The sequence below is a fragment of the Eublepharis macularius genome, chromosome 6, assembly GCF_028583425.1.
Source record: "Eublepharis macularius isolate TG4126 chromosome 6, MPM_Emac_v1.0, whole genome shotgun sequence".
NCBI lineage: Eukaryota > Metazoa > Chordata > Lepidosauria > Squamata > Eublepharidae > Eublepharis > Eublepharis macularius.
The window spans coordinates 67,648,242-67,661,637 of NC_072795.1; the positions used below are offsets into that span (position 1 = coordinate 67,648,242).

General features: G+C 41.7%; 1 protein-coding gene across 2 annotated transcripts in view; it reads left to right on the forward strand.

Moving 5' to 3' along the window:
• Positions 1-6,358: 6,358 nt before the first annotated feature.
• Positions 6,359-13,396, forward strand: part of WBP1L (WW domain binding protein 1 like) — a 64,961-nt gene continuing 57,923 nt past the window's right edge. The window contains exon 1 of one of the 2 annotated variants that reach the window (XM_054983614.1): positions 6,359-6,413. In XM_054983614.1, coding sequence (XP_054839589.1) covers positions 6,360-6,413 — 54 coding nt within the window. In that variant the 5' untranslated portion in view covers position 6,359. Of the gene's footprint in view, positions 6,414-6,467; positions 6,583-13,396 lie in introns of those variants that run through there. The other variant, XM_054983613.1, reaches the window with a different exon arrangement.

The window sequence follows — 13,396 nt, forward strand, 5'->3', positions numbered from 1 at the left end:
GAAATTGATTATATATTGACCCATCCAATAAAAATCTATTAAAAAAAAGAAGAAGTAGAGACTGGGGCCACAAAACTGAGGCAGAATGTTCACGGCAACACAAATCAATCACAGGTAGAACTCTTCAGCCATTGAAAAATGTGTATCCAATCACTGCAGTCCTCAGATCCACTGACCTTCTAAAGGGCTATTTTTTCATATTTAAAAAAGAGGAGATTGACCACTTTTCTCCTCTCCCTTTACTCAAATTTCTGTGGGTCTCCCAATATGTTTCAAATTTACAAAGCAGGAGGGATGGATCTAAAGATTCTGTTCTTCCAGTAGGGTGGTCAGAAGACCTGAAGAAAAATGACCCATCCCTTTAATAGAGGCTTAATATGTGGAAACAGGCAGCTAAAGCTTCTCATGGCATAGGAGTAAATAACATCAACTGGTAAATAACATCTCTCAGTAAGCCTCTATTAACAAGATAGGACATGTTGGCAACCCTATTCACCAGTATAATGATGACATTTATGCTAGTAGAATAACATTTTCATTGGTGGTGGAGGAAGGAGGGGGTGATTTTTGCCAATTCTCTTCCACTGTAGACCCCCCCCCCACTTCACCTACGGTTACCAGCCTCCAGGTGGGGCCTGGAGTTATTTTAGAATTGTAATGGATCTCTAGACTACAGGTTCCCATGGAGAAAATGGCTGCTTTGGAGGGTGGACTCTCTGGCTTTCTACCCCACTGAGGTCCCCCCTCTACCCAAACCCTGCCTTCCCCAGGTTCTGTCCCAAATCTCCAGGATTTCCCAGCCTGGAGATAGCAACCTTAACTTCACCCCTTCACATTGTTCACAAGGGTCTCTAACTCCCAGGAACAGAATTGGAGGTGGGGGAGAGAGTTGGGTTCAGTACACTGCTGCTAGGGTTGCCAACCTCCAGTTGGGACCTTGAGTTCTCCTGGAATTACAGCTGAACTCCTGACTACAGAGATCAGTTCTCCCGAAGAAAATAGCTGTGTTGGATGGTGGGTCCTATGGTATTATACTCACTGAAGTCCCTCCGCTCCCCAAACCCTGCCCTCCCCGTGGTCCACCTCCTAATCGCCAAGAATTTCCCAATACAGAGTTTGCAACTCTAGCTGCTGCAGGAAGGAGAAAGGCAGGGAAATCCCATTCTGCAAACTTCACTCTGCTCATGGTAATTTGGATTTCTCCTAGCAGTTATGGCTTTTAGCAGTTATGGCATAACATTATCTGTGTTGTAATCCTTTATGTGCTCTTACCTAAGGACATAAGCACCAAGTTCCATCTTTTGCAATATTCCCAGCAAACTAGCAACTGCTAGGTGAACTACCATTGCTAGGTGTCTAATTTTTCCTCAGACAGTTCATTTTTTTCTGGGAAACCAGTTAAAATATTAGACATATAGATGATGTCCAGTATTTTTGAGCATGGGGGAGGAGGAGCAGCTGGTTGCTGGCATCCAGGAGCTAAAAACAAAAAAATGCTGTGACAAACTAACTAAATTAATACAAACAGTAAATATCAATCACTAAATAACAATTTCAACAGATGTAATGTAAATAACTTCATATATCCCTTTAATGCATGTAGGACAAAGTGGTATTTAAAGTCAGCCAAGTCTAAACACAAGAACAAGCAATCACAATAAATTTTGCACCCAAATACAGTAAACTGTTATAAACCTGTCGCGGTTACTACTAGAACACTTACAATTGGAGTTATTGCACAGAGTTCTCATCATACTACACACTGGATTTAATTCATGAATTATATAGTGAACTCTTGGAATGGAATTGTACTAGGGACTATTGTATTCAGGCTTCTTTTGTGGCACTATATATTTATTACACTGAATAGCCATGGTCATCTTGTGAATAGGCACCAGTACTTTGTATATTTATATAGGAATGTACTATTGTTATTGTTTACACCAAGGTTGCAGGCAGCTTTCCTGTTTTCTGAGGAGAATTTCTGACACAGAACCATCAGCACATTTACTACTGGGAGAAATCTAGTTTAGCTCTGTCCTGTATTTGTTGCTTTCTGTGATGTAGAAGGCCAGAGGAACATTGAGTTCTATTCTGTTCTTAATTACTCTCTCTGTTTGAACAGCAGAATTCAGACACTGATAACTTTGTAACCTGCCAACTGGTAGTAAGCAAGCCTGATTTGGCTCCAAACTTTCCTGTAGAAGAGCTGATTCAGTCTTTTTCTGGGGGATCCCTTTTCACGCTGATGTCTTTAATGAGGAATACCTGAATGCTGCAGAACTCTGGGATGCATTCTAAGGCCCGTTCTCAGTTTTAATGGGACACTAAACTGAGTATGAGTGTGGGCACCTAGTGGGACATACAGGGATCTTTGGCCTTGTTGCTGGGGTAGCTACACATAAATGTAGACTGCACCCAGGAGCCACTCCTCTATAGCTTTGCATTGAATGGAGAAGACCTCATCAAGCGTTTGAGAGGATTGGACAGCAGCCATACTTTGGGTTTGTCCTGCCACACTGATTTTTAAAGTATCAACTTTCCACACTTCTTATGGAGCATATGGAAACTGATGTTTACGTATGTCATAAAAATCCCATCTGGTAGGAACCTGCATGTGTGTTAATGGCAGCAGACCACTGTATTAAATTCAGGGGCAACTTGTTCATTGTGTTTGATTGGTCACTAGCTTTCAAAAAACTGGCTGCTCCTTCATGCTGCACAATTATTTTGCACACTAGTTGGCTGGGCTTCCCCGCAGGCTTGATTGTCTGCAGAGTATAGTATGCCTAGCCCCTGGTATTTCTGTGAACTTGAACATAGCAAAATTGTGCATGCTTATATCTTGATATAAGGGTTAAATTGTTAAAAAAATGATTGCAAACGAAACCACTCCTCTCTTAATCAAGAGATATTCCTCCATATTTATTTATTGAATTAATTTAAAGAATTTGCTCTGCTAAATCAACTCATTTAGTCTCTCATAGTGGCTTGAGTCAAAATAGCCCAAGCCTTACCTTTTGGAGGGGAAGATGAAGGAATTTCAGTACAATCCTGTGCTAGTTCTGTTGTTATTAATCAATAGAACAACCACCACATAGATGTCTCTGGTAGGTTGTGAAAATGAGAGTGTTTTCCACATCAGATTAAGTGAGGCTTCCATACTTGGTTTCTTTTAAAAGTGTTATAGCACTTTGAGGTTATGGTATCTAATTATGTAGGTTTTAATCTCTTTAATTGGAATAAGATAATGAAGTAGATAATGACTTGGATTCTGTCCTATATGAGCATAGTAATGTTCACGGAAGGGAATTCTAACTTCCCACTCCTGCTGCAACCTGCCAGGCTCCTGGAAATCCTGCCCCCCAGGTAGGGTTGCCAAGTCCAAGCTGGGAAAATTGTGAAGATTTGGTGGTGGAGCCTTGGAAGGGTGGAGTCTGGGGAGGGATGGAGCTCAAACTCCATAGAGTGATGCTGTAGTCCACGTTCAAGCAGTTATTTTCTCCAGGGGAACTGAGCTCTGTACTCTGGAAATCAGTTGTATTTTCAGAGAACTCCAAGTCCCACCTGGAGGTTGGCAACCATACCCTAAGGATTGGTGGCTACCTGAGTAGTGGGGTGGGCAATGTGGACATCTGTAGTGCAAATCAATGAAAATTGTTCCTCCCCCTTCCTTTGGTAAAAGTACCTTTTGCTGCAGCTAAATTAATGCACAAGTTAACTGTAGTTTAGAGCCTCCGATTATGTTGGGCCTCTAAATACAACTCCCCTCCCCTAAATATGACTAAATTACCATGGGGGAAATGCTAGGGGGCATTTCAAAGCTGACCTAGCTTAGGGCTGGAGTCAAGAGATGAATTACACCTCCAGGAGAACTCCAGGCCCAGACAGGAGGGTGGCAACCCTTAGGGCCTTCGCAAGTCTTAATCTGGCCCTGCTTTCTGTGTGTAAAAAACATAGGATCCAGGCCAATGTATTTTGTTCACTGCTACATAACAAAAATATTTAAACTGATTGGTTCAGAAGATACATTTCCTGCAGCACGGATGTATTTTGTTTCCCTCAAACTAATTTGTCTGGCAAGCACTGAATTAGAACCAGAGTTGTCACCACTTTCCTGGCAATGTGGCAATGTCTAGGTTCCCAGTGTCATTGTAAAACCAAATAACTGCCATGCAATGACGCCATATTACATATAAGACGGGACAGGTTCCAATCAAAGCTATATAATGAGGGAAACCCCAGGAACCTCACATTTGACAAAAATATATCAAACAACTTTAATCACAGATATCCATCTCATTCTATAAGAATACAAATTTAGCTCATACAAAAATACAAATTCAATTCATGTGATAATATTCAATTCATACAATATTGCCTATAGCCCACACTATATATGAATACAGCTGAAGTCCATACAATAGGACTAGGCTCGAGACCCGTGTAAGTCCAGTATATAAGTATCAATAAGTAGCTAATGCACCAATAGCGAGTCCCAAGTAGCTGTAATTCCTGTGTAAATTTCAAAACGACTGCTGCCACGCTACGTGTGTAGGAGCCCCGGTCGGGACTCTCAACGAATGGTGCGTAAATTTCAAAGCGGCTGGATCCGCGCTGAAGGTGCCAGAGCCCCCTCTGGGTCTCCCGGCAGATTACAAGCTGCTTGTAATTAGCATTGATTAAAGAGTGAAAGTGTCGGCACAGACTGACCCACCGGAAAACTGAGCTTTTGACTGTTATGATTATAAGGTGGCCAAGAAGAAGGGTTTCCGAAACGAGCATTTGTAGCTGGCGGGCTCGTTGCCATCTGCCGGGAGACCCAGAGGGGGCTCTGGCACCTTCAGCACGGATCCAGCCGCTTTGAAATTTACGCACCATTCGTTGAGAGTCCCGACCGGGGCTCCTACACACGTAGCGTGGCAGCAGTCGTTTTGAAATTTACACAGGAATTACAGCTACTTGGGACTCGCTATTGGTGCATTAGCTACTTATTGATACTTATATACTGGACTTACACGGGTCTCGAGCCTAGTCCTATTGTATGGACTTCAGCTGTATTCATATATAGTGTGGGCTATAGGCAATATTGTATGAATTGAATATTATCACATGAATTGAATTTGTATTTTTGTATGAGCTAAATTTGTATTCTTATAGAATGAGATGGATATCTGTGATTAAAGTTGTTTGATATATTTTTGTCAAATGTGAGGTTCCTGGGGTTTCCCTCATTATGACGCCATATTAGTCTGCTACAACCAAAACTACTATGTCTGTCGCACATTAAAGACTACTGTAGCAGACGCTTCATCAGCCAGTGCCCATTTTGTCAGATGCCCATATGTTAACATTAAGTTGGGACAGGTACATATACAAACAATGGGTTGAGGGGAATAGTTATCACAAAAATGTCCAAAGGCTAAGTTTCTCCAGCAGGTGCATTACACTGGAGACCACCTATGAGCATGATTCAATCAAGACTAGCTGATCCACTCAGAGTAGGTGTGTGGACCACTACTGATGAATCACCAAAGGATGGTGAATGTGAACCTGCTTTTCTAGAATAACATTTCTATATGCTATTTTTTAATATTTCTAGAATGTGTGTGTTTATGTGCTGCAGATCACTTTTGACTTAGGGTGATCCTATGAATTAATGACCTTCAAAACGTCCTATCATTGATGGGTTTGCTTAGTTCTTGCAAACTGAAGGCTGAGGCTTCCTTTATCAAGCCCATCCATCTAATTTTCGGTGTTCCTCTTTCCTAATGCCTTCAACTTCTCTTAGCTTTACTGTCTTTGTGAATCTTGTCGCATCATGATGTAATCAAAGCCTTAGTTTAGGTTCTAGGGAGAATTCAGGCTTTTGATCTAGAACCCACTAATTTTCTTTTTGGTGATCTATAGTATTCGAAAAACAAAAATCTCCAGCACATTTAAGATATTCTTCCTTGTCAGCTTTTTTCATTGTCCGGCTTTTCACATCCATACATAGCAGCCGAAATACCATAGCATGAATTATCTGGATCTTAGCCTCCTGAGGCAGTCCAGCCTAAGCCCATTTCAATCAATTTTATGTGGAGTTACTTCAGTTTAAGCTCACTGCAATCAACGGGCTTACACTGGGTTGCGTTAAAACCGCCTTTTCTCGCGATAAGTTTTCCGGTCTCTTTCAGTCTCTTTAAACGTGTCTGGGAGGCCGGCGGAACGTCTCTTTCGGCGTCTGAACACGTTTCCGACACACTCAGCATGGCCACCTCCTCGCCCCTTTCCGTTGCGTCTGGCGAGGGGGCAGAACTCCACACCTGCTGGCTCCGTTTCTAAAGTCATGTTTTAAGTAGCAGCGACGAAGGCCTATGAAAAGGAAGAAAGCCCGCCTCCTGTCCAATGGGAGCCGCAGCATGGGCGGGGTAAGCCTCCCGGGTGCCTCAGTTCCCGGGTCAAGCCCACAGTAGCCGGGTGAAGCGAGCCGGGGAACGGGGGGTGGGGGGGATGGAGAGGAGGCTCTTCGGTGCCATGGCCCTGCTCCTCTTCCAGGCCTTGCCCGAGGGGTTACCGGCCAGCGTGGAGCCCGCACAGGTAGGAGGAGGGGCAAAGGGGGCAGAGGGGCGGAGTTGAGGCCTCGCAGGGCAGGGCAGGGAAGCAGAAAGGGGCTGCTGGGGGCAAGATAGTGGATGCCAACTCGAGGGGAACGGAGGGAGACCCTGGGGGTAGGGGGGAGAAGCGGCAGGAGGCCTCGGCAGTGACGGGGGCAAGCTTCGGGAAGAAGTCATTGTTAGAGGCCTCGGGACGATGGGGGATGGGTAGATAAGTAGGCGTAGGCGAATCTTTGAGGGAGAGAAGTGTGAATGGCGTTGAGCAGTAGTCTGTTTAGGGAAAGGATGCGAGTCTTGAAGTATTGTGTCTTCTTGTACAGGATATTTTTGGCCACTTCACGTGTGTAGTTTCATATATTAGGTCACTGGGCAGGGCGAATCAAACATTTAAAGGGGCAAAGGGAACATTCAGGTCAGATGTTATGATCATAATATGTGTTTTGGTGGACATGAGAATACAACTAAGATACACATATGTACTACTTTTCTGTTTCTTATGGGAAGTTTTGCATCTGGGTGCAAGTACCCGAACTCAGAATGTGCAGGTTCTGCTTCCTTTAGGAAGGATGTATATCTGAATTGGTGGTAGAGGGTGCCCTCAAGTCATAGATGACTTATGGTGACCCCTAGTAGAGTTTTCATGGCAAGAGATTAACAGAGGTGATTTGCCATTGCCTGCCTCTGCAACCCTGGTCTTTGTTGGAGACTGACCCTATTTAGCTTCTGAGGTCTGATGAGATTGGGCTTGCCTGGGCTATCAAGGTCAGGGTACATATCTGAATTATTTGTTAGTTTTTCTTATGTAAAATAGGCTCAAGCTGTTCTCAGGTGCCTTTTCTATACATCCAAAAGCAGATGCATCTTAAAGCAAGCATGTGCCTTCCACAATTCACATGTGTTGTATGTGTGTATTTTTGGGTCAGATTGTCAGTACCCAAATATGAAATATTTCTCAAGGCTCTTCCCTATACAAGAAAATGTAGTCTGTGAAGTTCCAGGAAGGGTTTACTTTGCAACAACAAAGAAAACACACTAAAAAAGTGAACAAGTTTAAGAACATAAGAAGAGCTCCCTTGCATCAAATCAGTGTCTCATTTAGTCCAGTGGCCCCTTTCAGACAGCAGGCAATCTGTAGGACTAACAAGCAGATTAATAATGTTTATATGCTGATCTGCTAGACAAATTAGTGCCCCAATAAGAGCAGTATAGAGGTCTAGCGCCCCCTCCCCCCTGCTTTCTAGCACTGGCCAATCACTATTTCTCAGTTTAACTTCACTTCATGGGGCTGTTGTAAGGATGAAAAAGGAAGGGGAAACCATGTATGCCATCCAGAGGTTCTTGGAGGAAGGGTGGGATAAATATGTTGCTGATAATGAATGAACAGAAAGCAGGCACCATAAATGGAAACCTACAGAAATCAGTGGGAGAACATTTTGGTGCCTATGGACATTATATCTCTGACCTCAAGGTCATGGTATTTTTTAAAAAGTTAGAAGACAGAGAAGCTGCAGAAAGGTCAGACTTCTTAATTAATTCTTATCTCTTAGTTGAAGTAATGATTATGGTACAAAAAGGAACTGGTGATTCGAGCTTTGTTTGCTGTTTGTGCATTTCATCAAATCTAAATTGTATACTGCATCCCTGGGTGTGTTGTTGAGGTAGGCTCCTGCCTTTGAAAATGTGTCACACTAAACAAGGTAGTATTTAAGGTGCCAGGGGATGCTTTCTTTTGGGAGGCAGGTATCTAGGGAAAAGTGAGGAACAAACATGAGCAGTTAAAGGAATGGCTTGATACTATAGAATAAAGTGCTATAGTATATAGAACTGACATGTTGGCTTAAACTCTTCTGACCAATGCACTTCTTATTTTGCCTTTCCAAAATTCAACTTAGAGATGGCTTTGTATGCATGACAAGTCTTACAGGGTTTGGTGAAGTATAGATACATCTCATAAGCATCTGCCAGCGAGTGAAGGATGGAAGTAGGTACTACCCATTTGACATGTAGTAAGTTGGATCTTGTGCTTGCCATTTGATTCTGTGTTGTGCATTCCTCAGTACTATAACACAATTGCTCTTTCTTTCTCATGTCTTAAATTGATTGTATGCTAGAGACCAAATTGTGGCTAAGGAGCCATATAACAGAGTAGTTCAAGGAAGAAATTCTTGCACAATGGGCTGTTACAAACATTCACTTTGGTCATGGAAAGTTGAAAATCAGTTAAGGAGGTTTGTTTGGAAGAAGAGGCATGTGCAAGTACTAGAAGGAAGAAATTGTGTGTTGGAGGGATCAGGAAGGCAGGGGAGGTGTGCAGGCTGATGGGCTCAAGAGGCCAATGGGGTGTGGAGTCTCATGCAGGTCTTAAAAATAGAAGGCATCTGTGATAGTGATAGGAACAGGGTAATGGAGTTATTTTTTTCATATTGCTTCTAGTAACAATGTTCAGATCCAAGCCTGTGGGAGTCTGTTGGAAGTTAAACCAAAATCACTCATGATATGGGGTATGCCTTAGTAATTGCAACACATGTTTCCTTTCACACTCTCGTCAATGTGCTCAGGCTGAGGGAGATGATGAACAGAATGTGCGTGGTGGAAACAGTGCATGGAAGTTGTGTGATTCCAGAGATGGCAGGACAGGGAAGGGGCTTGGCAGGGGTGGGGGGGGGTAGGACTAGGTTTACAGAACTAGAAAAACCTATCGAATGTTCACAAACCTTAACTGCTGAAGGGAAGAGTAATTACACTGTTACCTCTATGGAAAGAGTGATTGGTTACTTTGCCTGGAGAAAGATGTCAGAGGGCCTAGGTTTGAGAGAAGGGAGGAAAGTGTGCTATGAAAAATGTTCCCATAGGGTCTGGTGGCCATTATTTAGAAATGAATTTTGGCAAGCACTGGCCATCAGAGAAGGTGGCCTAGCTGGTAAATAATCTTTTAGGCTAGCTAGCAACCTTAATGGACTTATTTGTAAACCTTTCTTATTACTCGATCATCTGCATTTAAAGGCCTCATTTTTCAGAACTGACATTGATTTGTTGATCATGCAATATTTTGGATCTCTCTTTGAGAGAGACTGGGTGTAGTATAATACTCACTTTAGTTAAAACTTATAAGCAGCTTCAAGTGCACAATGCTATCTTAAATGAATGTTTAAGATAGCATTTGTACTGTACTAATAATAAAAATGTTGATTTTGTTGTTAACTGGTGTGATGTGAAAGACGCTCTCATTTAAATTCAGATTGCTGGCCCTAAAGTATGTTTAATATAACTGTATAGCTAATTCATTAAACTGCTACAGTACATGGAAAATAAGGGTGTGTGCCTCTGGTGTATTTTCTTGTAATCATGTAGCAGGGTTTCTTGGCTAACTCATCAATTTGTTTTCAGATGTATCTCGTATATAATATTACCATGAACTTTATCACTGCTGTGTCTGGGAAGTTTTATGAAACAACTATTGCCTTAAAACTTTGAAAATAAAATAAAATTTTGAGATGCAAAAGTTCAGTAATTCTCTTAAATTTAACTTGGATTGCTAACGACTGCTTGTCTAATCATAATTAACATGCAACATGTAACTTACTGTGTGCAGTATAGCAACTTTGTCTCCATTTTGTAAACCTTGTATAGTAGCTGCTTTTAAGCATTGTATAGTAGTTGTTTCATATTACTCAGGATGTTGAATTAGGCATTATTGTATCTAGAACCTATTTGGGCCCTCAAGTATGATATTCTGTTTTCTTTTTGCCAAAATTGTGCAATAACTTCATCTTAGTATGCATTTGTTCCTGCTGTGTTTCACAGCATTCATTAGTCTTGTCTGCATTTGTTTCTTCCAGTAAAGGAAACATGCTTCTATATAAACAAGCAATGCTACTACAGAAGAACTTCTGGAAGTAATCTACTATTAATTTATGCTTGCAGAATGCCTGTTAGAGGTCCCGTCTGTTGCAGAGGCTGGAGTGGGGAGTGCAAACAATGAATCTTTGTGCTGTAGACACAGATGCATTGTGCCCTCCAGGGCTCCATCTTGGTGGAGGCCAGCCTTCCAGTATCAGGCACAGGAAAGAGGTTTTGTTCCTGTCAGAACTGTGTCTTTTTCAGTGACAGCCATTCATGTAGGGGAGAAAGTAAATAGGGGTAGCTGATCAGTTACTGATGAGCCTGGAATCCTTGGGTGAAGAGGTATTGCCTTTTCTCAACAGCAGTGCTGGTTATGTTCCACTTAACTTCCTCTCAAGGATTTTTATAAGATCTCCTTAGAATTGATCCCTCGGGTTCCATTTCTTGACTTCTTCTAGAGTGAGGCAAAGAGATGGAAACAAGGAATTGGCTGTTGTATGCATAATTCTCACGTGCCTTTTGAGAATGCTTACAGATAAATTGAGTTTCTGTGCTCACTGAAAATAAGAAACATCTGTATCTGTATTAAGGAATCATTTTGGGGTAGTCATTAAATGACATTTGGTCTATGAGGCTATTTTCCTTTTAACATGGTTTCTCTCATACTGTCACATTTTTCATGTACAGTAGCATAACATGAATGGTTTAGATTGTTCCTATTGAGATGTTAGCCTGTTCCCTGAAAAAGCCTTGTTTTGACATAGTTCTCTTGTAACTAACAGTTTTTTTTTAGGAATCCATGACCAAGAAAATCTTAGCTTAAACAACCTGTTTAACCATTCAATCTATGCAGCTTTATGCAAGACTGTATTTCAGCTGAAATAACCCTGTCTCTGCTTGACAAGCAGCAATAGTAGTTGTGTTTTCGATCATGCCCAGTCTTGTCTACCAAAGAAGAGTCAAAACAGGTTAATCTTGAAACACCATAATCCACCAGGTGGCATTCTTACCTCAGTCTGAATTAGTAGTTCCCTCCAGTGTTGAGTATATCTGGTATCTGCTCTAGCTATCTGCACAAGTGTATTTCTGTGGAGTAGTGGGAGCTGCCCCATCCTACTGTAGCAGTAGCCTTATTCCAGCATTGGTAGCTTGATAAGTCTAGCAGTAATGGGCATGGTGTGGCATGGGACCTCGTTTTTGCAGAAGAAGCCTCCTTTAGCTCTTCTTAATTTTCATTGCTTTCCCTAGTCCCATACACATCAGTGCTATGGAGTAGACTGGAAACATTTTTTTGTCTAGCAGTTACATTCCTAAGGAAAATGTTCACTTTTTTGTTCCTTTTAAAAGGCTAAAGGAATATACTTGCACTCTTTTTAAAGGAAATATGATTAATATGATGATGCTTCTACCACTAAAAAAATATTTTCAGAGTTCTTTGGGGCATGAAGAGTTGGAGAATACAAACTTGCATAACCAGTGTAACTAAAGACCATAGTGGGAGAAACTGCCACTGAGGCTCCAGCTTTTCTTTAGAAAATGGCATGGTCAGATGAATAGTTAAATTCTTTTTGTACTCTCCTTATTCTCACTGCTTTCACCCCCCCCCCTTACTTCTCACCTAGATCAAAGACAATTTTTTGAATGAACCACTACATCTGAAAAACTAGCACATTTACTGCACGGTCAAATAGCATGATGTTGCTGAATAAGATGTGAGGTTTGGCCCATAAAGGTCTAGTTCTTTTATTCTTTTGATTATGCTGAAATAACATATTAGCATTATTAGCTATCGCTGTAGGTTGCTGAGATCATGGTTCTGCAGTTCCTGTATTTCACAATCCCAAACTTTAAGATGACTTCTTCATTTGCATTTTTAAAAAAATTATTCTTGCACAATTGGGGGCTGATCCAGAATTTGTCAGTCCCTGACCAAAATAAAATGTTTGAGGAAGGAACTTGGCATACTGTAGATAGCAATAGCTGCAAACTGACAGAATGATAGGGATCTGTGGGGAAAGAAGATGAGTGTGGTGTAGTAGTTAGAGTTATGGGCTAGGCTCTAGGGAGTCCTCCTAGCCTTACACCCCTGCGCTTCCATGAAACTCACTGGGCAATGCTGGTTCAGTTACTCTTTCTCAGTTTTGCATACTTCTCAGTATTTTGAAGATAAAATGAGTAGTTAGATCAATTTTAGGGCTATTCTGTAATTTACTTGTCACTATTTAGTAAAAATTGTCATGAGTCATAGAAAAGATTCCTAGACACCTTGGCTGAGGATGATCCAGCTGTAGTGTCGAAAACAAATCTAAAAACCAGCGACATCCTCATCTTTCTATTTGATTGGATCCAAGCTTTACGCAAACAGACCAAGTTTGTGGAAAGGATTTTTGTTGCTGTCTTCTGGAGTTCCCATTGCACCATCTAGAAATCTGGGGTTTGGAGAGGCCACATGAAACACTAGTCAGCGCAGCACAGAGGAATGCTGTAAAGGGTTGCTGCAGGAAGAAGAATTGGAAGACCACCCCCCCCCCGCCACACACACATTCCTCAAGTAAAGCAAAAGCTTGTACAGCAGTCAGCAAAAATGATTTCAGTGATTTTCCCCTTTTTGCTGCACCCCCAAAACCACATATCATACTGCTCTGGGGACTGTGGCTTTTTGAGGGGAGGCAAGAGCTGTAGAGGGAAGGAGAAGGTGGTAAAAATCCCTTCTGTGAACATATTCTGTTCATGGAAAGCTTGGATCCAGCATGTATAGATCACTGATTAAATCAACGTATCCATTACTTGTGTTGGAACAGAGTCTTTGGTTTGATTTATCCAAGATGAGCTATTTTTTATACTGGGATTTGAAATAATATGCAAAATTACAAGCTTGCTGACCATGTGCTTTGCCTCCCTCGAACAGTTATTTTGTTTTAGATGATCTAGAGGTCATTTGGAGTTGCACTGAT